The sequence below is a fragment of the Stegostoma tigrinum genome, chromosome 31 (genome assembly GCF_030684315.1).
Source record: "Stegostoma tigrinum isolate sSteTig4 chromosome 31, sSteTig4.hap1, whole genome shotgun sequence".
NCBI classification, from domain to species: Eukaryota; Metazoa; Chordata; class Chondrichthyes; order Orectolobiformes; family Stegostomatidae; genus Stegostoma; species Stegostoma tigrinum.
In genome coordinates this window covers 36,852,968-36,880,474 of record NC_081384.1, presented here as the reverse complement: position 1 = coordinate 36,880,474, position 27,507 = coordinate 36,852,968, and the positions used below count along the sequence as shown (strand labels likewise).

The following is a 27,507-nucleotide window of genomic DNA, read 5'->3' as shown; positions in this document are numbered from 1 at the left end:
TGTATCATTTACTGCATTTGCTGTTTGGTGTGTAAGTGTCCTGTTTGGTACCTTTACCAGGTTGACACCTCATCTTTGGGTATGCCTGATACTTTTCCTGGCATGCCCTTCTGCATTTTCCATAGAACCAGGATCGATCTGCTGGCTTAATTGGAATGACCGAATAGCGGATTTGCCGAGCCATGAGGTTACACAGTGTTAATGGGAACTGCAGATGCTGGAGAATCCGAGATAACAAAGTGTGGGGCCGGGTGAACACAGCAGGCCAAGCAGCATCTCAGGAGCACAAAAGCTGACGTTTCGGCCCTAGACCCTTCCTCAGAAAAGTTGAAGGGCCTAGGCCCGAAATGTCAGCGTTTGTGCTCCTAAGATGCTGCTTGGCCTACTGTGTTCATCCAACCCCACACTTTGTTATGTAGGTTACACAGTTTACTGGAGTACAATTCTGCTGCTCTTGGTGGCCCGCAGCACCTCACAGATGCCCAGTTGCTAGATCTTTTCGAAGCTTGTATCATTTAGCACAGTGATAGTGCCACATAACTCGATGGAGGTTATCCTCAATGTGAAGGCAGGACTTCATCTCCACAAGGTCTGTGCTGAGGTGGCTTTTACCGATACTGTCATGGACAGATACACCTGTAGCTGGCAGATTGGTAAGGATGAGGTCAAGTATGTTTTTCCTTGTTGATTCCCTCACCACCTCCTGCAGGCACAGTCTATCCTTTCGGACCTGACCAGCTCAATCAGTAGTGTCAATGCTGATCCACGATAACAAAATGTGAGGTTGGATGAACACAGCAGGCCAAGCAGCATCTCAGGAGCACAAAAGCTGACGTTTCAGGCCTAGACCCTTCATCAGAGAGGGGGATGGGGTGAGGGTTCTGGAATAAATAAGGAGAGAGGGGGATGCGAACTGAAGATGAATAGAGGAGAAGATAGGTGGAGAGGAGAGCATGGGTGGGAAGGTAGGGAGGAGATAGGCCAGTGTGGGCAGGACGGACAGGTCAAGGGGGCAGGATAAGGTTAGTAGGTAGGAAATGGAGGTGCGGCTTGAGGTGGGAGGGGGGGATAGGTAAGAAGAAGAATCGGTCAGAGAGGCAGGGACGAGCTGGGCTGGTTTTGGGATGCAGTAGGGAACGGGAGATTTTGAAGCTTGTGAAATCCTCATTGATACCATTGGGCTGCAGGGTTCCCAAGCGGAAAATGAGTTGCTGTTCCTGCAACCTACGGGTGGCATCATTGTGGCACTGCAGGAGGCCCATGATGGACATGTCATCTAAAGAATGGGAGGGGGAGTGGAAATGGTTCACGACTGGGAGGTGCAGTTGTTGAGCCTCTCTTGCTGGTGGACATTAAAATCCACACCCAGAGTTCATTTTGTGTCCTTGCCACCTTCAGAGCTTCCTCTAGGTGTTGTTTAACATGGAGGAGTTCAGATTCATCATCTGAGTGAGCACTGTACGTGGTAACCAACAGGAGGATTCCCTGCCCATTTTTAACCTGAAGCATTGAGGCTTTATGGGGTCCAGAGTCAATGTTGAGAACTCCCAGGATAGCACCTTCCTGAATGTAAACCACTGACCTCTGCTGGGCCTGTCCTACTGGTGAGACAGGACTCCAAGGGTTGTGATGGTAATGTCTGGGACATTGTCTGTAAGGTATGACTCTGTGAGTATGACTATGTCAGTCTGTTGGTGACTAGTCTGTGAGACAGCTCTCCCACTTTTGGCACTAGCCCCCAGATGTTAGTGAGGAGGATTTTGCAGGATTGACAGGACTGTTTCTGCCGTTGTCTTTCTGGTGCCCAGGTCAATGCCAGTAGATCCATCCAGTTTCATTTCTTCGTTGAGAATTCATACCTATTGACACAACTGAGTGCCTTGAGAAGCCAAATCAGAGGGCAATTGAGAAGCAACCACATTATTGTGGGTTTGTAGTCACATGTAGGCCAGACCAAATGCAGATGGCAGTTTCCTTTCCTGAAAGACATTAATGAGCCGGATGGCTTTTCTGCCAGTTGACAATGGTTTACGTGCTCACCAGTAGATTCTTAATTCCAGACTATTTTATTGAATTCAAATTCCACCATCTGCCATGGCAGGATTTGAATCTGGGAACACAGAACACAAATTGAGTTTCTGTCTTAATTGGTCTATCAATAACACCCTTAGGCCATTGCCTCCCTCTTGTAGCCACAGTACTTATATATCCACTCCTGTTCACTTCTGCTCAACTATAATCCCCAGAATGTTGGTAGTAGAGGATTCAGTGATGGTAACAACATTGAATGTAAACAGGCAATGGCTGGATTCTGTTTCGTTGAAGGTGATCATGGCACTTGACTGGTGCAAATGTTACCTACTACTTATTACCCCAAGCCTGTAGATTATCCAGATCTTACTACATTTTGGACAGCGACTGCTTCATAAACTGAAGAGTTGTGAATGAAATCAGCATTAAGAATCCCACCTAATGATCAATGTCTCATATGTCTAGAACTTATGATGGTGGAATTGGGGGTGTAAACATATCGGGATGGGGTTCATTGGTGAAGCAGTGGAAGGTGGTTTGGCCATGTCATGACACTGAAGAACTCCTGCAAAATTTTCTTGTGGCTGGGATGATTGATCTCCAAAACCACAAATGTCTTCCTTCGTGCCAGGCATGACTCCAACCAGCTTTGGGTTTTCAGCAGAAAAACGAATGAATTGCTGATGCTGGAAATTAGAATCATGCACATGGACAGCAGTGAATTGAGGGGAATGTAGGTTAGGTTATTTTATGTTTGGATTAGGATTATTCCACGGCACAACATCATGGGCCAAAGGGCCTGTACTGTGCTGTACTTTTCTATGTCCTATGTTCTATGTTCTTAACAAAAACAGAAATTTCTGGAAAATCTCAGCAGGTTTGGCAGCATCTGTGGAGAGAAATCAAAGTTAATATTTCGGGTCCAGTGATCTTCCTTCAGACCTGACAGTAGTTGGTACCAGTTGATATTGATACAAAAGATGGGGACGAGGGAGGGGCAGAGTAAATGATAGTTGGGGACCGAAACCAAAGAGAGAGAAAAACAGTTGGCCAGGCAAAGGAGTAGTTAAAAATCTGTCGAGGGAAATCAACAACTGCTAAAGAAGGCTTGTAGTGGCTGACGGATGGTTTGTGTGTGGTAGCAGCCCATGTGATGACAAGGCTTGGTGTGTGGGAGTTGGGGTAAGGAGATGGCCTGAAATCCCAAAATTGCTGAACTCGATATTAAGTTCAGAAGGCTTCAGGGTGCCTAAGTGGAAAATGAGGTGTTGTTGTTCCAGCTTGTGCTGAACTTTGCTGGAACACTGCAGCAAGCCAGAGATAGAGATGCTGGCCAGGGAGCAAGGTGATGTGTTGAAGTGGCAGGCAACTGGTAGCTCAGAGATGACAAAGTGTGGAGCTGGATGAACACAGCAGGCCAAGCAACATCTCAGGAGCACAACAGCTGACGTTTCGGGCCTAGACCCTTCATCAGAGAATCATCCTCTCTGATGAAGGGTCTAGGCCTGAAACCTCAGCTTTTGTGCTCCTGAGATGCTGCTTGGCCTGCTATGTTCATCCAGCTCCACACTTTGTTATCTTGGATTCTCCAGCATCTGCAGTTCCCATTATAACTGGTAGCTCAGGGTCTTTTTTGTGAGCAGAACATAAGAGTTCTGTGAAGCAGTCACCCAGTCTATGCTTCATATCCCTGTGTAGAGGAGATCACATTGTAAGCAGCGAATGCAGTAGTCTAGACTGAGTGAACTACAGGTAAAGCGCTGCCTCACCTGGAATATGTGTTTGACGCCTTTGATAGTGTGGAGGGATGACGTAAACAGGAAGATGTTATAGCTCCTGCATTTGCAGGGGGAGATCTCATTGGGGAGAGTGTTGGGAGTGAAGGAGGTGTGGACAAGGGTGTCCCACAGGGAAATGTCCCTGCGGAAGGCTGACAAGGGAGGGGAGGAGAAAATATATCTGGAGATGGCAGAAGTTGTGGATAATTATCCTCTCAATGTGGATGCTGGTGGGATGTTAGGTAAAGACAAGGGGGACCCTATCACTATTGCAGGAAGGAAGAGATGGGGTGAGAGTGGAAGTGCGGCCGAGGTCCCTGTCATCTGTGAAGCTTGGGAATCATTGGTTGAGTATGAAGGTGGACATTTCAGAGGCTTCTTGTTGAAGTTGACCTCATTAGAACAGATGGAACGGAGATGGAAGAACTGGCAGAATGAAAAGAAATCTTTGCAAGAAGTATGGTGTGAGGATGTATAGTTAAGGTAACTGTGGGAATTGGTTGGCTTGTTGTGGATATTGGTGGCCAACTTGTCTCCAGAAATGGAAACAGAGATGTTGAGGAAGGAAAGGGAGGAGTCAGAAATTGGCCAGGTGAAGGTGAGAGTGCGGCAGAAATTGGAAGTGAAATCAATAAATGTTTCCAATTCAGGAGGAGAGAGGGAAGCAGTATTGAGGGCAGAGAGGTTTCTCCTGATTCCCAAAAACCCCAGTTTTGCTTGTGCCCTTGATACCACACTTGATCAACTCAGTAGCCACCTTCCTTTGCACTCTGGAGTTCAGCTGTTTGGCCCATATTTGGTCCAGGATTGTATTAATGTCAGGGGTTGAGTAGCGTTGTCATTCCCAGGCTGAGCATGAGTGAACAGATTATTGCTAACTAAGTGCTGCTTGATAGCAATGCCGATGACACCTCTACCACTTTGCTGACAGGTGGAAGTAGACTAATGAAGCTATAATCAGCCTTGGTGGATTTGTCCTGCTTGTATTGTGGCCAGGATATAACAGGATAAAGCTGTATTTCTGGGTTAATGCCAGAACTATCATTGTACTTGAACAGCTCAGCGAAACGGCAAAGCATTTAGAGCATATTTCTTTTGTGCTGTTGTCAGAATATTGTCAGATCCTATAGCTTCTTCTGGCTTTCAAATGGGCTTTATTATTTGAGGTGGTTAGTTTTCTCTTTCTACCTCTCAAGGGGAGGCAATGGCCGAATGGTATTATCACTGGACCGTTGATCCAGAGACCCAGATAATATTCTGGAGACCCGAGTTCGAATCCTGCCATGGCAGATGGTGGAATTTGAATTCAATAAAGTATCTGGAATTAAGAATCTAATGAAGATCGTGAATCCATTGCCGATAGTTGGGAAAACCCATCTGGTTCACTAATGTCCTTCAGGGAAGGAAACTGCCGTCCTTACCTAGTCTGCTCTACATGTGACTCCAGACCCACAGAAATGTGGTTGGCTCTTAACTGCCCTGTGGGCAATCAGGGATGGGCAATAAATGTGGCCTAGCCAGCGATGCCCTCATCCCGTGAATAAATTAAAAAAGACTCTCAACAGTTGATGGTCAGCTCGTGGTTAAGCTCACAGCTAACTATGTTTGTGGGTTCTCCCTGTGCCTCACCACACACTCCCCTCCTAGCCGCCAGTCTCAGCCTGAAGGTAGATAAATTCTGCCTCACTTCTAAAGACCATCTTTGCTGAGCTAGCACCTCACCTCCTTGTTCAAACACATCTTCTGCAGAACATTGGAGAAGAGGCAATTGACAGTCCTGTTCTGGCTGACTTAGACAGAGATGCAGAGTGGGCTCCCCTCTCTTTCATCTCCTTGAGTTCTGCCTGATATCGGGTTGCCTGCTCACAGTTGTATTTCCTGAAACACTGCAGTTTTTTTTGCTGCTCTGCTTCCCTCTCCATTTGTCTACCTCACACATAAATAATTGTGTTGTTATCTATCTTTCTCTATCTTCCTCCTTTCTCTTCTTTCTTTTTTCCTTCCACTTTCTCCTTTGAGAGTTTCTTTTATTCTCTCAGTTCTTTCCTTTTTTCCCTCCATGATATTCTTTCTGGTGAGTTCATGCCTTTGCTCCACCAGTTTGGTGACCTTCAGCCAGCCTCCATCATCAGCGACCAGTCCCCCATGATTCGCTGGTTCTGCGGCACAGATTTGTGGCACACCTCGGCAGCCCACGGTGGCCACTCAGCCCAGTGCCTCAGGGGCAGCGGCAAAGCAGGAGCCTATTGCAGTATTCGGCACCTTTAGCTGTTACTTGATATCGAATGTAGTGGATCTAATTGACATCTCTGATCCTGGTGAAGGTCAGAGAAGGCCAAGATAAATCATCAATTCAATACTTTTGGTTGACTTGAGCCTTGTCTTATGCTGATTGGCTGTGTGCCCCTATTATTGAGGATAGGGATACTTGTGAAGTATCCTCTTCTAGTGATTGGTTTAGTATCCACCACCATTCATTGCTGCATGTAACAGGACTGCACAGCTTAGATCTGATCTGTTGATCTTGGGATCGCTTAGCTCTGCCTATCGCTAGGGTTAATCTCTCAGCTTGATGTAGTAGGGCAGGGGATATGCTGGGCCATTGTGTTACAAGTTATAGTTGCATACAATTCTACTGCTGCGGATGGCCCATAGCTCCTCACTAGATGTCCACTCTTAAGTTACATCTGTTCAAAATCTATCCATGCACATTCATAGTGCCACACAACACTGGGGTGTCCTCAGTGTGAAGATAGGGTATTGTATCCAAAAGGACTGTGTAATTATCAGTTCTACTGACACTGTCATGGATGGGTATATCTGTGACCGATAAATTTGGTGAGATTAAGCCATTATTAGATGGATATTTCAAAAATATCAATGTTATCAAGCAGAGGCAACATGGTTTTGTGAAAGGGACACCGTGGATAGCCATTTTTTTGGGTTCTTCAAGGAGGTAACATGGTATGAATAAAAGTATATCAATGGATGCACTTTACTTGGATTTCCAAAAGGTAAATGGCTATCCATGGTTTCCCTTCCACAAAACCATGTTGCCTCTGCCTAATAACATAAATTGGCATATCAAAGTTTATTGCAGAAAATTAGAGATACTAAAAAATTAATAACGGAAAGTAAGAAAATGATAGATGAACAGAAAAGGTATTTTGCATCTGTCTACACAAAAAAGGATAAAAGTAACACCTCAGAAAGGTGGATTGTTGTATGAGCAACAAAGGCCAGACTTGTATCCGCAGGAGTTTAGAAGATTAAGAGGTAGCTTTAATTAAATATATCAGATCCTGGGTAAGTGTTGGCAGGATGAATATGGAAAAGATAAAAAGATCCAGGGGCACTCTAGAACCAGGGCTCACTGTCTAAGAATAATGAGCCGCCCTTTAAGGTAGTATTAAGGAGAATTGCCTTTTCTCTCGGAGAATCATGACTTGTTGCAACTCTCTTCCTCAAAAGGCAGCGGAAAGAGAGAACATGATTATTTCCAAGGCAGGGTTGATAGGTTTTTGATATATAAGGGGGTGAATGTAAAGTAATCAATTGAGCAATGGTTGTATTGAATGAATCAAGTCATATCATAGAATCTCTACAATGTGGAAGCAAGCCCTTCGGCCCAACAAGTCCACATCGACCCACTGAGCATCCCGCCCAGACCCAAACCCCTAGTCTACACATCCCTGAACACAACAGGAAATTTAGCATGGCCAATCAATTGAGCCTGCATATCTTTGGACTGCGGGAGGAAACCAGAGCACCCAAAGGAAACTCACGCAGACACGGGGAGAATGTGCAAACTCCGCACAGACAGTTGCCTGAGGGTGGAATTGAACCTGGGTCCCTGGCACTGTGAGGCAGCAGTGCTAACCACTGAGCCACCATGAATGATGAAGCAGGTCTGAAGGCATGAGTAGCCTGGTCATGTTCCTAATGCATAAATGTGTATGTAAGTATGTCTTTCCCTGTTGTTGGCTCTCTCACCACCTATCGCAGACCCAGGCTAACAGCAGTGTCCGTTAGGTCTCAACGAACTCAGTCAGCAGTAGAGATACAGAGTCACTATTGGAGAGGGGCTTTGAAGTCGTCACCCAGAGTACAATCTGTGCCCTTGGCACCCCTCAGTGTATCCCACAAGCCATGGTCAACATGGAAGAATGTGGATTCACCAGCAGCGGAGGTTGACATGTGGTTTCCTTGCCCATCCATGTGTGACTTGATGCTGTAAGGTTCATTGGCTCTGGGATCAATGTCAAGGATTCAGAAGTCAACTTCATCTCGACTGTATTCTAGCTTGTTAGAGGGATGGTGACGGTGGCACCTGGGACATTGTCTGTAAGACACTATTATGTGAGAATGTCAATGTCAGTTGAACAGCCCTCCAAGCTGTGGGGATGTTAGTGAAGAAGATTTTGCAGGGTCAACAGGGCAGTAACTCATCGTGCTGCTGACTGGATCATTCTGTTTCATTCCTTTTCATCAGTTGTGGCAGTTAGATACAAGTGAGTGGCTTGTTAGGCCAGTTCAGAGTCAACTTTATTGCTGTGGGATTCCATGTCTGTGGAGGTCAGACCAGGTGGTGATGGCAAATTTTAGTGACCGGTTGGGTTTTTATAACAATGTGGATTACTGGTTCAGTGGCAATACCACTATACTACACCCTCCTAAGCCTGCCATTCCATTTGTTTCATTGACGGTATCACTTTCATCAGAGTTCAGGGCGTGGGACTATGTTGCTCATGACCACTCAGTTTTCTAAATATACTTATATTAGGTCTATGATGTAATTTCAATACAACACAAGCCATTAAGATTTGCAATTCCCTGTACGCAATCCTGGTTTGGATTTCTTGGTTAGCAATTTATATTTTTCAGATCAGTGAAAGTATTACTAAAAGGTGTTTTATTCTCAGCATGAACTAGCTGCAATGTTGGATTCGCTGAAAAAGAAGCTCATCCATCACCAAGTGATAAAGTCCAACTATGAGGAAAATCTGACACAGTTGATGGTGCGTGAGTATTGAACATGGCTGAGACCAGCCTATGAACTGACTAGAACGTATTACTGATCTTAATCAGATGATGGTCTGCTCCATTCACTCCAAAGAGTTTGGTCCATCATTTCAAACTCACACACAGTGTTAATGATGAATCAGGTAATGGCTAAAGTGTTAGGTTTTCCTGCATTCTTTGCTGAGCTAATCTGCCAATCAAATCCATACCCTGCAGTTTCATAGCCTTCTTTTCAAGGGTCATATTTAATTAATATTCACAAGCTGCAGCATGGAGTCAGCACAGCAGCCTGGGGGAGGTGGGGGGTGGATTGATGGGTAATTGCTATGTGCTGCCAATTTCATTCATCTCTTTTTTGAGGAAATTAATGATCATTCTATTGCTCGATTGCTAAGTAATAACTCAGTAGAAAATGTAGCTTACAAGCAAAAGTGGCCCAAATACTCAGCGGATCTGGCAGCGTCTATGGAGGGAGATAAAGAATCAATATTTCAGGTCTGTGACCTTTCAATAGAGCTGAAAAAAATCTCTGTTGTCCACCACTCTCCGTGTCTTAGTCAGGTTCCACTGCTCCTTATCACTGTCAGGTTCCACTGTTCCTTATCTCTGTCAGGCTCCATTGTCCCTGGCTTCAGTCAGGTTCCACTGCCCCTGGCCTCTGGCAGGTTCCACTGCTCCTGTCCTGTTGTGGGCCTTGTTTCTGCTGCACCCCCCCAACCCACGCCCCTGGATTCAGTCAGCTGGTGTTTCCCCTGTCCTCTTGCTCTGCTCCCCAGTCTCACTTTCTAACTTCCCCAAACTACCGTTGAATCCCAGGCTTCCAGCCTGCAGACTCAGTATTTTCTCACGCCCAGGGAGTCAATAAGTGCTGCAGTCTCCAGTTTGTGTTACCCGTTGCTGGTGAAGCAGAACATCCAGAGTCTGCCGATGTATTCTGGTGTGGATTTATTCCCAGTTAGATTGACCTGTTGTCAGTCCTGGTATAAGCTAGCTGACTCCGGTCTGAGGACAGGGTCACGTTGTTCCATTTTTCAACTGATTCTAAAAGTTTTTCCTTTTTGGGGTAGAAATTGTACAGGTGTATAGGGAAGTAAGGAAGGAACAGTAAGGAAGTGACAAGAACAGCAGCAATGGGAAGGAAACCAGGAAACATTAAATAACTAAAGAATTAAATTAAAAGGATTAATTTAAGGGTAAAGAGGATAGGAAAGAATGGCATGAACTAGGTAAAAGGCGGGTCTGGAAGAGGTATAAATGACAACAGAAGAATCATTAACATTTTTGAAGAAAATGTTACGGTTCAAAACTATTGAGGACAATGTTGAGTCCAGAATCTATAAAATGCCTAATTGGAAGGTGAGATGCTGCACCTCAAGCTTTTTTTGAGGAAGAGACCAAGGACAAAGAGGTTAGAGTGGGCCTTGGGGGCAGGAAATTGTAACAACAAGCAACCAGAAGTTAGAGACTATGCGTTTTGAGGTCATGACTGACAGGGCTGTGCAAGAAACCTCAGCCTTGAAACAACCCCATCCCCCTCCCACACCCCAAAACACACACACATACACACACACAGACACAGACACACACACACACACACACACACTCTCTCTCTCTCACGCAGACACACACACACACACACACACAGACACACACACACACAGACACACACACACACAGACACACTCTCTCTCTCTCTCTCACGCAGACACACACACACACACTCTCTCTCTCTCTCTCACGCAGACACACACACACACACACACACACACACGCAGACACACACACACACTCTCTCTCTCTCACGCAGACACACACACACACACACACACACACACACACACACACTCTCTCTCTCTCTCACACACACACACACACACACACACACACACACACACTCTCTCTCTCTCTCTCTCTCACGCAGACACACACACACACACTCTCTCTCTCTCTCTCACGCAGACACACACACACACACACACACACAGACACACACACACACACACACACACACACACATAGACACACACTCGCGGACACGCGCGCACACTCTCTCGCAGGCACAGACACACATACATACATACAAAAATGTGGAAAATGTGCATGAGAATGACTTAAAAATTTACATTTTAATTAGATTTGTTTTATTTGAGAAAAGGGAATATGACTAATCTGATTGCAAGTTGTCAATGTTGTATAATTTTCACAGGATATGTACTGGCAACATGCATATTGTTACAATTAGGGCAGGCTAGATTAAATTATTAGCAGGTTTGAAGTTTTGATACAGTCATATAGTTCTGCAAAAATATGAAAACTGTTGCATTAACAGAAAGAGGAATTTGCGAAAGGTAGCAAAGCAAATATATGGACGTCTATATGAGTGTCAGTAAGAGCAAGGTGCTATGGATATTGGACAGCTGAAATGAAAGCAGAAAATTGATCCAAAGTAGATTATATTGGACTTGAGTCATTAACTCTGAGTCTGTCTCCACCGATGTACCAGACCTGTTGGGATTCTCCAGCATTTTCTGTTTCTATAATGTATATCATTCAGGAGATGCTTTTCATTTGATTACATTTTAACTTTTAATTCTCACTTCTGAAGTCTATTCATTTAATTGTGTCGTTTCAGAAATAATTAACTCAGCTTTTTGCAGCCTGCGCACCACCACCTCCCCCCAAACCCCCACTAAATTTTGCCACTGTAGGTTGCCCTGATGCTCAAATAGTCTCTTGGTATTTAGCAATGAATGATTAGTCATATGGATCAGGAACTATTGGACAGCTGATGCTCAGGTAATTATACCACAAAATGAGTGCCACACACTTAGCTGCAAGTGTCAGGGTTTGATGATTGCACCGTAATTAACACTGAAAGAAACTTGCATTTATATAATGCCTTTCACGCCTTCTGATCAACCCAAAGTGCCTCAGGCTTTAAAATATTGAGTTAACCATAATTAAGTGATTCGTAGTGTGGTCACTTCTGTCATGGAAGACAACGCAACAATCAATTTGTTCACAGCAAAAACACACACACTAGAGGGTGGTAGTTGATGGGAAATGTTCATCCTGGAGACCACTTAGTATTGGTGTACCGCAAGGGTCGGTGTTGGGTTCACTGCTGTTCGTCATTTTTATAAACGATCTATGTGAGGGCGTAGAAGGATGGGTTAGTAAATTTGCAGACGACACTAAGGTCGGTGGAGTTGTGGATAGTGACGAAGGATGCTGTAGGTTGCAGAGAGACGTGGATAAGCTGCAGAGCTGGGCTGAGAGGTGGCAAATGGAGTTTAATGCAGACAAGTGTGAGGTGATGCACTTTGGTGGGAGTAACCGGAAGGCAAAATACTGGGCTAATGGTAAGATTCTTGGTAGTGTAGACGAGCAGAGAGATCTCGGTGTCCACGTACACAAATCCTTGAAAGTTGCCACCCACGTTGACAGGGCTGTTAAGGCAGCATACAGTGTTTTAGCTTTTATTAATAGAGGGATCGAGTTCCGGAACCAAGAGGTAATAGTGAAGCTGTCCAAAACTCTGGTGCGGCCGCACTTGGAGTATTGCGTACAGTTCTGGTCACCGCATTATAAGAAGGATGTGGAAGCTTTGGAAAGGGTGCAGAGGAGATTTACTACGATGTTGCCTGGTATGGAGGGAAGGTCTTACGAGGAAAGGCTGAGGGGCTTGAGGCCATTTTCATTAGAGAGGAGAAGGTTGAGAGGTGACTTAATTGAAACATATAATATAATCAGAGGGTTAGATAGGGTGGATAGGGAGAGCCTTTTTCCTAGGATGGTGACGGGGAGCGTGAGGGAGCATAGCTTTAAATTGAGGGGTGAAAGATATAGGACAGATGTCAGAGCTAGCTTCTTTACTCAGAGAGTAGTAAGGGAATGGAACGCTTTGCCTGCAACGGTAGTAGATTCGCCAACTTTAAGTACATTTAAATCATCATTGGACAAGCATATGGATGTACATGGAATAGTGTAGGTTAGATGGGCTTCAGATTGGTATGGCAGGTTGGCACAACATCGAGGGCTGAAGGGCCTGTACTGTGCTGTAATGTTCTATGTTCTGTCAGTGAAGCGATCATGATAAGATAATATTTTCATTAATGTGAGTTTACAGGTATATATTAGCCGGGGCACAAAAGAGGTAACAGAACCAGGTATTTGCATCATTGTTGATGAATTTCTGAAGAAAGGATCCTGGGATGATAAGGCACTATATATTGTGTTCTTTTTAAAAATATACTTTAAACACTTTTGTTTATTAGTCATAAAATTATTGGAAATGGGCAAAAACTTTTATTTGTACTTGTCATCAAGACTCATTCCATGAGGCTAGAAACAGTTGACTTCCCTTCTGCCCAGCTGCCAGACAGTGACCTGGCACAAGTATAGGTCACCAATAGCAGGACTGTGTAGGCAAAGGGACTAGAAACACTTGCTCATGTATTGACACCAAATTGCTCGAAACTGGGTGAGTGGCATCCTGAACCCAGTTGGCTAATTTAGCCCCAAAGCTCCATTGTCTCTTTTCTCCTCCCTACTGTGTTTTGTCATTTGTCCTCTCTGTCTTTCCTTTGCTCTCACACTGCCCCACTCCAACACCCCTCCACACCCCCACCCACTTCTCGTTTTAACCCTATGTGCTGTGGTTACTTTCTGTAGGATGAAGTGTCTCTGACAGAGCAGAGCATTGGGAGGGTCTTCGTGCGTCTTCATGAGTACCTGAGAATGGAAGAGGAGAATATTATGCAGGAACTCCATAACGACGCGTGGCAGCGATTCACTGTGCTGGAAGAAATCATTATGCAACTGACCTTCGAGTCCACCTCATTATCAGACACCATTCAAGCAGTGAGTGAGGACCTGACTCAGGAAGATGCCATACTATTCTTAATGGTTAAGTATTCTATACCTCATCAGCTATCTATTGTCCCAACATTACCCCAACCTCACCGCTGACTACCGTTCCCCTTCACTGTGAATTTGGTTGGTTCTTGTGAGAGCATGGATGTGCACTGGTGATGCTTCCCTCTCTGGCCCTTAAGATAATCATGGTGCCAGGAAAATGCCATTTGAAAGTTGGAGCTATCTACACAGGGGGAAAGTGGGGCAAAGGGAATATGTTATTCATGAGCCATATCTCACACGCCAGCATCTGACTCCAGAAATCCTGAAGCAGAAAGGAGATTGTACCAATTTGTTAGCAGCTGTTATAAAGCAAAGGTTGACTGCAACACCCACCTCTCAACGCCCCCAATCTGTGAGCTAAAACTGAAAAACCCAAAGAGGAGTGCCTCGCCCTATAGTCTGTAAAAGGAGTGTGAAAAGTGATGTAACCCATCTTTCAGCAACTCCTAGTGGCACTTGTCAGCCTAAACCTGGATATTATCAAGATCGTGTTGTATTTGGACATGGACTGTTTCAGTATCTAAGGAGTTGTGAATGACACTGAACATTGAGCAATCACCGGTGAACAGCCCTACTTCAACCTCATGAAGGATGAAGCAGCTGAAGATGATTGAACCTAGGACACTGATGTGCTGGGCAATTCCATCACTGAGGATGGAGACACCACTCTTCGTGACTAGATTTGGCAGGACTATGGAGTTTAGATCTGATCCCTGAGTTGTGATATTGTTTTGCCATATCTATTGCATGATGAATGTGGCACCCAAGTGGTTCTGTTTGGTAGCATCAACAGGTTGACTCTTTACTTTTAGATTTGCCTAGTGATGTTCTTGGCACGACCTCCTGCACTCTGCATTGAACCAGACTGGCCCCCTGGTTTGATGATAGTATTGGGAGAAACATATTACCATAAGATTATTGATTTTATTTGAGTACAATTGTGCTGCTATTGATTGCCCAATTGTGTCGTAGATACCCAATCTTAAGTTGCTAGATATGTTTAATATCCATCCGATTTAGCACAGTGTTGGTACCATATAACACAATGGCGGGTTGTCTCAATGTGAAGATGGGAGCTTGCCTCCACATGGACTGTGTGGATGGTCACTCTTACTGATACTGTCATGGACAGATGCATATGCAGGAGGCAAATTGGTAAGGATGACATCGAGTATCATTTTCCCCCTTTGGTTCCCTCACCACTGACCTCAGACCCAGTCTAGCGGCTGTATCTTTTAGGGCCCGACCTGTTTGATATGTAGTACTACTGCCAAGCCACTCTTGATGGTGGACGTTGAAATTCTCCAACCACAGCACATTTCCTGCCTTTGCCACCCTCAGTGTTTCCTCAAAATGGCATTCAACAAGGAGGAGTACCAACTCATCAGCCAAGGGGGTTTGGTACATGGTAATCTGCAGGAGGTTTCCTTGTCCATGTTTGGCCTGATGCCATGAAACTTCCTGGTGCAGAGAGCCCTTGGAGACAACTCCGAGAACAACTTCCTGCTGACAGAATACCACTATGCCACCATTACAGCTGGGTCTATCCTGCCAGTGGGACACGAGATACCAAGAAACAATGCTTGTGGTGTCTAGGACATTACCCGTAAGAGACAATTCCATGAGTATGTCAGACTGTTGCTTGGTTAGAAGTAGCTTTCTCAATTTTGGCACTATCCCCAGATGTTAGTCAGAGAGATTTAACATGTCCAATAGGGTTGTGTTTGCCCTCGGTGCATATGCCAATACCAGGCAGTTTCATTCCTTAAGTTTTTTTAATGGATTTAGTACAATTGAATGGCTTATCTATATTGCTCTGGGCCTGGAGTCACTTAGGGTAAATTGGATAAGGATGGCAATTTTCCTTCTCTGAAGAATATTTTGGCTGAACCCAGATGGGGTTTGTGAAAATTGAAAAGAAAATTTAATATCTACCCTGATAGGATTTAAACACAGATCCCCAGAGTATGATTATTATCACTTGTTCAGCAACAATACCACAGAACCACCATCACCACCCCTGACCCGGCCAGAACTCCCGTTCCTTTCAATAAGCCTGATGGACCCCTATTGTCTAGCTACATGGCCACTTGTGATGATCAATTTATTCATATTTGTGTTTTTATCTTTCAGAAACTGAAAACTACACAAGAAAGGTAATTCCACTTTGACGCTGACTTTCAATTTATTTCAACTTGTCCTCATTGTCGACCTAACATTTAGCATTTAATTTCTGTTTCTAGAATTAAAATGGTAATCTCCGATCCCAGGGATGTGTCAGTAAAGATAAATGGTGCCAAATATAAATTTCTGATGTTGTACAATTCCTGGAAAAAAATGGTCCATGAGATTGGTTTTAATACAGGTGAGGAAATGATTTGCAAGAAACCATTTAGTTTGTAACTGATATCACTGAAAATATGGTGGTATGGTGGTAAGAATCTTCTCTTCTTTACTCCAGACTCCAAGTTTTACTTGATATACTTACATTTAAATCATCACAATATTCAGATCTACAGGGGATCCTTGATTTATGAAAGTCTGACTTACAAATACAATCTCACAGAGATGTGTAACTTTAAAAATTCAGCTTACAAATGGTAGGCTGTTGAGGAAGGTTGGATCTGAAAGAATCCAGGGAGAGGCAGATAACTGGGTACAAAATTGGCCGGGAGGTAGAAGTCAAAGGGTGGTGGTAAAGGGTTATTTTCAGACTGAAGGCCTGTGACCACTGGGGTGCCTCAGAAATCACTGCTGCATCCACTGTTATTCATCATTTATATGAATGATTCAGGTGAGAATTTAGTATGTATGGTTGGTACATTTGTGGAAGACACCATGATTGGTGGTATAGTGGACGGTGAAGAAAGTTATCTGGTAATGATCACCTGGGCTAGTGGGCTGAGGAATGGCAGATAGACTTTAATTTAGATAAATGTAAGGTGTTGCATTTTGGTAAGGAGGTCCAGGGCAGAACCTAGTCAATGATAGGACCCTGGGGATTGTTACAGAACAAAAAGTTCTAGGCGGACAGTTTTATAGCTCCTTGGAATTGGAGTCACAGTTAGACAGGGTGGTGAAGGAGGCTTTCGGCATGCTTACTTTCATTGGTCAGAGCATTTAGTATGAGAGACGGGATGTCTTGTTGCAGACGTACAAGATGTTGGTGAGGCCACGTTTGGAGCGCTACGTGCAGCTCTGTCCACTGTACTGTAGAAATGATATTATTCAACTAGAAAGAGTGGAGAAAAGGTTTACTTGGATGCTACCTGGACTGGAAGGTTTTGGTTATAAGGAGAGATTGGATAGCAGGGAGATTTTTCTCTGGAGCATGGTAGACTGAGTGGTGGCCTTATAGATAAGGTAGAAATCTGATAGCCTTTCCTCATGGTAGAGGAGTCAAAAACCAGAAGGCATAGGGTTAAGGGGGGAGGGGAGAGATACAACTGCCAGATGGGCAGTTCTTTCACTCAAGAGGGTGGTGAGTGTCTGGAACAGGCTGCCAGAGGTAGTGGTGGAAGCAAGTACAATTTCATTATTTAAGAAACATTTGGACAGGTGCAAGGAGGGGATAGGCATGGAGTGAATTGGACCAAATACAAGCAAACAGGACTAGTTTAAATTGTGAAAACTGGGTGGCATGTGCATGTTGGGCTGAAGGGTCTGTTTCCATGCTGTAGGCCTCTATGACTCTATAACCCTAAGTATTTCCTGTACTTACAAATGAATCCTTTACATCGTGCTGCATTGTGTTCTGACTTGTATACAAATTGATGTGTGATCAAATTCCAGAGCAGAACCTGGGGACTGCCTGTATTTGCAACAGCTCGGATTGTGGAACAATCATAGAACAATGCAGTGCAGAGCAGGCCCTTCGGCCATGTCCCATATGCCGGAAGTCTAAGGCATGGGTGGATAATTTGCATGTGACATTTGTATCACCGAAGTGCTAGGCAATTGCCATCTCCCCTTGATAATCGATGGAAATTGTATCTCTAAATCCTTTACCATCAACATACTAACACTGATCAGAAACCGAACTGGACCAAGCATAAATACGAAGATGGTTCACCAACACTTTGAGAAGTGCCAGAGGGAGTGGACATTAACTGCTGTCCTTAACAAAGACACCTGTATCCCAAGGTTGAATCTCAGTCATGTAATTTCCAAAAGTATTGGAGTGGACCTCGAGTTTGTGTGAGAACATAAAACAGGAGACAATGTATCAGCCACTCATTTTATATCAGTTCAAACATTTACTTTGGTTGACTACAATTGAAATATAAATGCAGTTGATTATCACTCAGAGATAACGGGGTGTGGAGCTGGATGAACACAGCAGGCCAAGCAGCATCCTAGGAGCGGGAAAGTTGATGTTTCGGGCCTCAGCCCTTCATGATTACCATTCATTTTGGCTGAAGGTATATGTGATGAGCAGCAGGAGAGTGGCACTGATTTTGTGGAAAGCAGTTTAAGATCTGTGAAGGGAAGGGAGAGGGAGTATAGTCACATATTCTAACCATCATCTTTGGAAGGATACCCCTTTCAGGGATTAATACTCAAGTGAACCAAGTGTGTGGATGTTGTCACAGAACTTCGGGCCATTCTGCATTATAGTGCTCAAGGTCCAGGCTGTATCTACAGGTTACTCTTTGCTGTATGTAGTAGCTTAGCTGTAAGTAAAGCTACCAGAGGTCTTGAACTCAAATGGGATCCATGATCCTCACTGGTGTTATATTTAGATATCGGGAGATTTGTTAGCTTGATCGGCTGGTTTGCAATGCAGTGTAATGTCAACACCATGGGTTCAATTCCTGAACTGGCTGAGGTTATGATAAAGGACACTCTTCCTTGCCCTTTTCTCTTGTCTGAGGTTTGCTGAGTCTCAGGTTAAATTCACCAACAGTCTCTCTCTGTATTAAGGGTGTGGTACTATACTAACTTTTGATTCGGATACTATAAAACAACTACCACTCAAACCTATCTCATGCAGTGTCCTCATTGCACCTCCCTCATTGTAACCTACTAGATTTTCTCCAGCCAACCATTCCCCATTTGCCTTCACTCTCATTCCTTGGCCTTTTTGCCTCCTGGCAATGGGACAGGGTGCAGAACCTGAAGGAGAACCAGAAACTTCAGCCACCAATAGACCAATTATTGCAGATGAGGATATTCAGGCCATCAGCAAAGTCTCAGTGGCCCTGGCTATCAGAGTTAAGGAAATGGGTCCATTCTTGGTGACAGAATGAAATATCAAACAGCTACATGGCCTAAAATACTCATTCATGTTCACCCAGAGACTCACTGTGTCTGAAATGGATTCACGTGCATAATCACGTTTCCTGACAGTTTTAATTCACGTCTTTGGTCTTTGTGCATTCCATAAGATGTGCTGCAGGAAAATGTTAATGACTCCTCAGAGGAGATCACCTAAACTGAGGGGCTGTGTCACAGAACTTATGCAAGTTATGCACTAACTTAGATACTCCCTGTTTGGTAAGGATGATGGATGTTAACATGCTGATTCAAGTGAGCACTGAATGCAGATATTGGAGGCAGGAATAGCAATGGAGGATTAGTGTCAGAGGCTACACAACATTTCATTCTCACCTGAACGAGGAGGAGCCAATGATGGAGAGGATATTACCAGAGCAGCAGAAGTAACGGTATGAGGTCCTGGTAGGTGCTGCAGTCACGCTGTATGGCTATCAGGCAGAGGCTGTGTTCTCACATAGCAGCGATGGCATGACCAGCTGTAAGGAGTGTTACACACAACAGTCATGTGTGTGCATGGTGTGGACACTATCTCCTTAAAGGAAGTGATGACACCCCCAGCTAAAGCCACCATCACCCCAGTAAGCTGCAGCAGAGTGCTCTCCAATGCATTGAAGGCAGGGCAGTGCAATTGTAATAAGAAAAACAAAGGAGCTATGGAAGTGGAGTCTTTGGTCAAAAGTGCTCCCTTCCTGTTGCTACCCCTGCACCCTCACCCAGTAAGCAGCCTTCTGCCCTAGTGGCTGGCTGACACTAAGTCTGCACAGGGCAAATGGAGCACTCTTTATTAATACCACCCTCAGGCTCCTGAACCCAAAGACCACCTGAGCAATCCAAATAGGTATGGATGCATTTTGCTCTTCCTCTGCTGAAACAGTTGGGGTGGCACTATGTAGAAAAGCCCACAAGAGGAAGAGTAAAGATCTATAATTGCAAAGTCATGTTGCTGCCTTGCACGTTTGGACTGGGAACTTTCAGTGTAATTCTCAAACAGTCACTATCCCACATTGCCCATTTTTGATTGCAGCCAAGTAAGTGGCATTTTCATTCATAATAAATGACTTGATGTTGAGTTGCACAGTGAGGTCTGTGCTGTAGCTGCAAAAGGCAGTTATAGTTATTTGCAGGACTGTTGAGAGTATTGGAAAGAAAAGGAGTGGTAATGAAAGGAAAGGGAGGATGTGTAGTTTTTGTATTTAGTTTTATGGGTAGACTGGTGAAAATGAACCTCCTTAAAATGCAGTGCAGTGCGCACCACGACTTGTGCCTTAGCAATGTCACGTTCACATTCCCCATCCTCCTCAGAGGACTCTTTGCCTTGTTGTTTCTGCTCCTGCATCCGAGAGGTGTTGTGCAGCATGCAGCAAACACCCCAAGTCTGGAGGTCCTGTCTGCTGGGAGGTAAAGGGCACCTCCAGATCTGTGTAGGCACCAAAAACATTCCAATACCTTGCCCAATGGCACAGCACAGTGCCGCATAGCTTTCATCATATCAATCCTGGGCTCATTTACTCGCTCATTGATCCCTTTCCTGGTTAATAGCAATAGGCAATTCTCCTCATGTCGTAACTCTTCTGCCTCCAGATTATCATTAGGCAGTGCTTGGAAAGAATGTGCTAAGTTAAAGACAGACACCACTAAAGGCAAGTCATTTTTGAAAAATAATAGTACATTTTGTGAGCAGAACATATTTTCAGACTGTCTCACCAACCTGGCATTTGTAAAGCACATTTAAGTGTTTAATATCCTAGACAGTGCAAGGAAATATTATCAGTTAAAATTGACAGGGGGCCACAGAAAGGTAGGTCAGAGGTTTGGCCCAGGAGCTGTTTTTAGGCTGTGACCTGAAGGAAGACAGAGGTAGAGAGATTTTGGGGAACTAATATTACAGCTTAGAGTCTTACAACTAAAAGCGTGGTCACCAATAGCCCAGAAATACAGCGATGCAGAGATCTGTGTGTTCTGTGGCTGGTGGAGATTATAGAGCTAGGATGGGGCTAAGGCCAAATAAGGATTTGAACACAGATCTTACTTGAAGATCCAGATATTACGTGTATTTTTATAGTGCTATTCATGACCATGGGGCATCCCACAGATCTTTATAATCAAATATTTTTATTGAAACTATAGTCACTATTTTCAATGGAGGAAAAGCCCAGCAAGCTCCCATACACAGACATGATCAAATAACGTATTTAGTGGTGTCAATCAAGGGATAAGTCAGGTCCAGGATACCTAGGATGACTCCTGTGCTCTTCTTTATGATAGTGCAGCGAGATCTTTAGCATCCACTGAGAGAGACAAAGCCTCAGTTGCACATTTCATCCAACACCTGGTATCTCTGAGACCACAGCTCTCTTCAGCCCTGCAACAGAGCATCAGTATTTTGTTCATATAGATAACAAGGTGGAGAGCTGGATGAACACAGCAGGCCAAGCAGCATCAGAGGAGCAGGAAGGCTATCTCAGTTCCTACTATCTCTGAATCACTTTTTGTTTATGCTAAGTTCTGGTGTGGAACTTGAATATGCAAACCCCATAGCTTAAAAACAAGAGAGTTACTGGGCTGAGCTACAATTGCCTTATAAACAGCTTGATGTAGTGTGCCCCAGGGGCTAGAATTGCTGTCTTCTTTCTACTAACCATTAAGGGGAAGGCAGTAGACTTCTAATCCAGAATCTCAGCATAACATTCAGTAGGTTCAAATCCAACAATGGTGTAATTTGAACTCAATGAAAAACCTGGAATTAAAAGTTAGCTCAATGGTGAAAGCATAATCATCGTCGATGGAAGTAAAATTCAATCTGGCTCAGGAATGACCTTTAGGGAAGGAAACCTATCACGCTTACATGGCCTGGCCTACAGGTGATTCCAGACCTACAGTAATATGGTTAACACAAAACTGGGTGGGTAATAGATGCTGCTGCAGTCACTAATGCCCACATTACACAAACAAATCTTTAAAGTCAGTGATAACGGGAGCTGCAGATGCTGGAGAATCCAAGATAACAAAGTGTGGAGCTGGATGAACACAGCAGGCCAAGCAGCATCTCAGGAGCACAAAAGCTGACATTTCAGGCCTAGACCCTTCATCAGAAAGGGGGATGGGGAGAGGGAACTGGAATAAATAGGGAGAGAGGGGGGAGGCGGACCGAAGATTGAGAGAAAAGAAGATAGGTGGAGAGAGTATAGGTGGGGAGGTAGGGAGGGGATAGGTCAGTCCAGGGAAGACGGACAGGTCAAGGAGGTGGGATGAGGTTAGTAGGTAGGAGATGGGGGTGCGGCTAGGGGTGGGAGGAAGGGATGGGTGAGAGGAAGAACAGGTTAGGGAGGCAGAGACAGGTTGGACTGGTTTTGGGATGCAGTGGGTGGAGGGGAAGAACTGGGCTGGATGTGTGGTGCAGTGGGGGGAGGGGACGAACTGGGCTGGTTAAGGGATGCGGTGGGGGAAGGGGAGATTTTGAAGCTGGTGAAGTCCACATTGATACCATTAGGCTGCAGGGTTCCCAAGCGGAATATGAGTTGCTGTTCCTGCAACCTACGGGTGGCATCATTGTGGCACTGCAGGAGGCCCATGATGGACATGTCATCTAAAGAATGGGAGGGGGAGTGGAAATGGTTTGCGACTGGGAGTTGCAGTTGTTTGTTGCGAACCGAGCGGAGGTGTTCTGCAAAGCGGTCTCCAAGCCTCCGCTTGGTTTCCCCAATGTAGAGGAAGCCACACCGGGTACAGTGGATGCAGTATACCACATTGGCAGATGTGCAGGTGAACCTCTGCTTAATGTGGAATGTCATCTTGGGGCCTGGGATAGGGGTGAGAGAGGAGGTGTGGGGGCAAGTGTAGCATTTCCTGCGGTTGCAGGGGAAGGTGCCGGGTGTGGTGGGGTTGGAGGACAGTGTGGAGCGAACAAGGGAGTCGCGGAGAGAGTGGTCTCTCTGGAAAGCAGACAGGGGTGGGGATGGAAAAATGTCTTGGGTGGTGGGGTTGGATTGTAGATGGCGGAAGTGTCGGAGGATGATGCATTGTATCCGGAGGTTGGTGGGGTGGTGTGTGAGAATGAGGGGGATCCTCTTTGGGCGGTTGTGGTGGGGGCACGGTGTGCGCAGGTTTTGTTGCGCAGTGGGGGGAGGGGAAGAACTGGACTGGTTTCGAGATGCAGTGGGGGAAGGGGAGATTTTGAAACTTGTGAAGTCCACATTGATACCATTGGGCTGCAGGGTTCCCAAGTGGAATATGAGTTGCTGTTCTTGCAACCTTTGGGTGGCATCATTGTGGCACTGCAGGAGGCCCATGATGGATATATTGTCTGAGGAACGGGAGGGGGAGTTAAAATGGTTCGCGACTGGGAGGTGCAGTTGTTTGTTGTGAACCGAGCAGAGGTGTTCTGCAAAGCGGTCCCCAAGCCTCCGCTTGGCTTCCCCAATGTAGAGGAAGCCACACCGGGTACAATGGATACAATATACCACATTGGCAGATGTGCAGGTGAACATCTGCTTGATATGGAAGGTCATCTTGGGGCCTGGGATGGGGGTGAGGGATGAGGTGTGGGGACAAGTGTAGCACTTCCTGTGGTTGCAGGGGAAGGTGCCGGGTGTGGTGGAGGTGGAGGGGAGTGTGGAGCGGACAAGGGAGTCGCGGATAGAGTGGTCTGTCTGGAAGGCAGACAAGGGTGAGGATGGAAAAATAACTAGCCCACTGACTCCCACAGCTACCTAGAATACACCTCCTCCCACCCAACCTCCTGCAAAAATTCCATCCCCTATTCTCAATTCCTCCGCCTCCGCCGCATCTGCTCCCAGGATGAGGCATTCCACTCCCACACATTCCAGATGTCCACGTTCTTCATGGGCTGCAACTTTCCCCCCGCCGTGGTCGAGAAAGCCCTTGACCATCTCTCGCATTTCCCACAATACATCCCTCACACCCTGCCCCCGCCACAACCGCCCCCAGAGGATCCCCCTCATTCTCACATACCACCCCACCAACCTCCGGATACAACGTATCATCCTCCGACTCTTCCGCCATCTACAATCCAACCCCACCACCCAAGCTATTTTTCCATCCCCACCCTTGTCTGCCTTCTGGAGAGACCACTCTCTCCGTGATTCCCTTGTCCACTTCCAGTCGCAAACCATTTCAACTCCCCCTCCCATTCCTCAGACGACATGTCCATCATGGGCCTCCTGCAGTGCCACAATGATGCCACCCGAAGGTTGCAAGAACAGCAACTCATATTCCACTTGGGAATCCTGCAGCCCAATGGTATCAATGTGGACTTCATCAGCTTCAAAATCTCCCCTTCCCCCACTGCATCCCAGAACCAGCCCAGCCTGTCCCTGCTTCCCTAACCTGTTCTTCTTCTCACCCATCCCTTTCTTCCACCTCAAGCCGCACCTCCATTTCCTACCTACCACCTCATCCCGCCTCCTTGACCTGTCCGTCTTCTCTGGACTGACCTATCCCCCCCCTCCCTCCCTACCTCCCCACCTCCCCACCTCCCCACCTTTACTCTCCTCTCCACCTATCTTCTTTTCTCTCCATTTTCTGTCCGCCTCTCCCTCTCTCCCTATTTATTCCAGAACCCTCACCCCATCCCCCTCTGTGATGAAGGGTCTAGGCCCCAAACTTCAGCTTTTGTGTTCCTGAGATGTTGCTGGGCCTGCTGTGTTCAAATCTTTAAAGTTAGCTTGGGTACAAGCAACACCATCTAAAATTTTGCCGCTGACACATAACAGGATTGGCTAGCAGTGAGGCAGATTGTCAAAGAAGGTAGCCAAGAATAGCTGTGCATACAAGTTTGTCCAACAAAACTCCTGCACCAATCCAAGTAGTTTTCTGGCAAACAAAATAGCCACAGTAATGCAGGGACTGAGAAGCCAGAAAAGGGAGAAAAAGATAACTTATGTGAAAAAGCAACAGGAGCAACACTGGTACATAAATTATTTATTGAATCTGAAATATCTTTAAATTTGATGTTTTTTATTTAATACAAAGGTAAATTGTGATGAGCACTTGGGTGAGTTTTATAACTAATAATCCAGGTCCAGAGGCAAATAAATCCTACAAAAGAAAACGTCCTAAACTGGACAAATTTCATAATGTCAATTTTTAAAAATGGGCCATTTCCCTCTTTTCATTGTCTGTTCGGTTTTCTGTTCTTCTACAGCGCCGTTGAGTCTAGATCCTGACACCGCACACTGGAACCTCCTAATCTTCGACAACTCGACCAGCATCGCGTACAGCCACAACATGAAGAAAGCACCCTCTAAAGCCTCACAATTCAGTACCTACCCCTTTGTCCTGGCCAAGCAAGGGTTCTCATCAGGAGCACACTACTGGGAAGTCTTTGTGGGTTGCAAGGCCGAATGGGTCTTGGGGGTTACGAAGCAGTCAGTGGAACGTAAGGCACCAATCTCTCTATCACCTCAAGATGGTTTATGGATCCTGGAGAAAAAAAGCAAGCACTATGTGGCCCACTGCATGCCCCGCGTGGTAATCTTTTCAAGGTTTAAACCCAGAAAAATTGGAGTTTACCTTGACTATGAAGCTGGGCAAGTGTCCTTTTATAATGCTGACAAAATGACACTGATGTATACTTTCAAAGATAGTTTCACAGAGACACTCTATCCTGTGTTTAGCCCAGGTGTTAATTTCACACCACTGAAAATACTGCACGTTAATCCTTGAGAGAGTGTGAAGTAAATGCAGTGATAAAAAGCCAGCAAACATTTGAAGGTGCCTGTGTGCCTATTGAAGATAATATAAACTGTGTCTATAAATCAGATTGCAGCAGTATGCAATATGACTGGAAATATGCTCACATTTCTTTCACTAATCTGTTAAAAAGAACTTTGTTTTTGCCTCTCTCTTTCTGCCCTTGCATCCCTGAAATCACTCCATACCTCTCACCTCTGACCCAGAAAGCAGGCAAGTGCCCTATCCCTCAGCTCTGTCAATGGCTTTCTGTCACAGCTGTTGGGAGTTGTGCAAAAAAAGTGAATGGCCTCACTTTCAGTTTCTCTGCTTTGTCCATAGGGAAGTGTCAAGCCTTAGACTGTTCTGTCCTCCTCGCCGGAGATCAGGAAATCATGGAGTAAAGAATCACAAGCACAAGCCAAGCACTTTGCATTCATTCTGTACCTATAGATCAGTTCTTCAAAGTGTCAATTCTCTTAATTTAGTATCTATTGGGCATCCTGTAGCACCTGTATGGAATACAGCTGCATAACATTAAACAAATGATGTCAAGCAATGAAAACCAGATGATGAATTTGATAACTTGTTACACGTGGGTATTGTGGTTTGGATAATTGTAGTGTTTCAGTGCGACGCTGATGTAGAGATAGTATTTTAAAGTTGCTTTAAATCAATAAAACATCCATGCATGTCTACATTCAGCATCCTCCCACTTTGACCGTGGCCATTGATTTGGCAATTGGGACAATGTCCTGCTGCGGTTCACGAGCAGTATCGCTCCAAACAGAACTGCTTATTGAATTAGCGTCAACCTGCAGACACATCAATGCTATCAACTCCCTCACCTTGAATCATTTGTTTTGACTGGAATCAGTGCAGGCAGGAGGCACACCTCCAGATTAGCTCCCTGGGCTGGGCTACACCTGAGCCCATAAACTGAAACTGTTAACTACCATACAATGACATATAATTTCCTGCAAAATGAAAGGAAGTTTTTGAATTGAAATTTCAAATGAATATTTATTGATATTTACTTTAAGTTAGTTATTCAGCATCATAAGCAATAAACATTTCAAACATTTATCAGCCTTCCCCACTGAGAGTTGTTCTAAGCGACTATGAGTTTATTATCTGCATTACTATTATCACCTCAGAATTAAAATGAGTGCGGTATTCTGGTTTTTAAAAAAAGTTGTTCCAAAGAAGAATTTTGTGTCAAACCTTTCTTGCTGATTAAAAATGAATGCTCATTTGCTGACTGAATGACAGCTACTAATTTTGGGCAAAGGTTCTGAAATTGAACATCTGAGACAATGACTGGGATTTGGCTGTGATAAAGCAGACAGTTTTGGAGGTGAGAGCTGCTGGGGGAAAGGACATGCTGACAGATGTAAAATTGCAGGAGATACTGTCAGCTCAGGTCCATGTCCTCAACACGCCAAGATGCAATGTCACTGAGCCACGTGGTAATCTGAATGGGGGCTTTCCATGTACTTTCAAAATGAGTGATTAAAAGATCCCATGGAATGCAATGTACATGTCAACATGGTGGATGAGACCACCCTTTCACACTTGACACATTGTTTGATTTACCCTTTCAGCCACGATATGTCACATTCCTGTCAATAGGCTCACATTTTCACCCTACTAATGGACATCTATGACTGGGTTAAGATCATTGGGAAGGTGATGTGGGCTGCATTGTGAAGATGTTTGGGAATATAAGTCATACTCAGACGGAGTTTAATGTGGATTAGTGTGATTTGTCCACTTTGGCTGGAAAAGT

At 45.0% G+C, this 27,507-nt stretch overlaps 1 protein-coding gene across 1 annotated transcript in view; it reads left to right on the top strand.

Moving 5' to 3' along the window:
- The window catches only part of LOC132206136 (zinc-binding protein A33-like), a 40,865-nt gene extending 15,153 nt beyond the window's left edge, over nt 1-25,712 (top strand). Inside the window, exons 2-6 of the mRNA XM_059638799.1 lie at nt 8,732-8,827; nt 13,506-13,694; nt 15,885-15,907; nt 15,995-16,116; nt 25,192-25,712. Of these exons, the coding sequence (XP_059494782.1) occupies nt 8,732-8,827; nt 13,506-13,694; nt 15,885-15,907; nt 15,995-16,116; nt 25,192-25,712 (951 nt within the window). The remainder of the gene's footprint in view (nt 1-8,731; nt 8,828-13,505; nt 13,695-15,884; nt 15,908-15,994; nt 16,117-25,191) is intronic.
- The last annotated feature ends 1,795 nt before the right edge of the window (nt 25,713-27,507 follow it).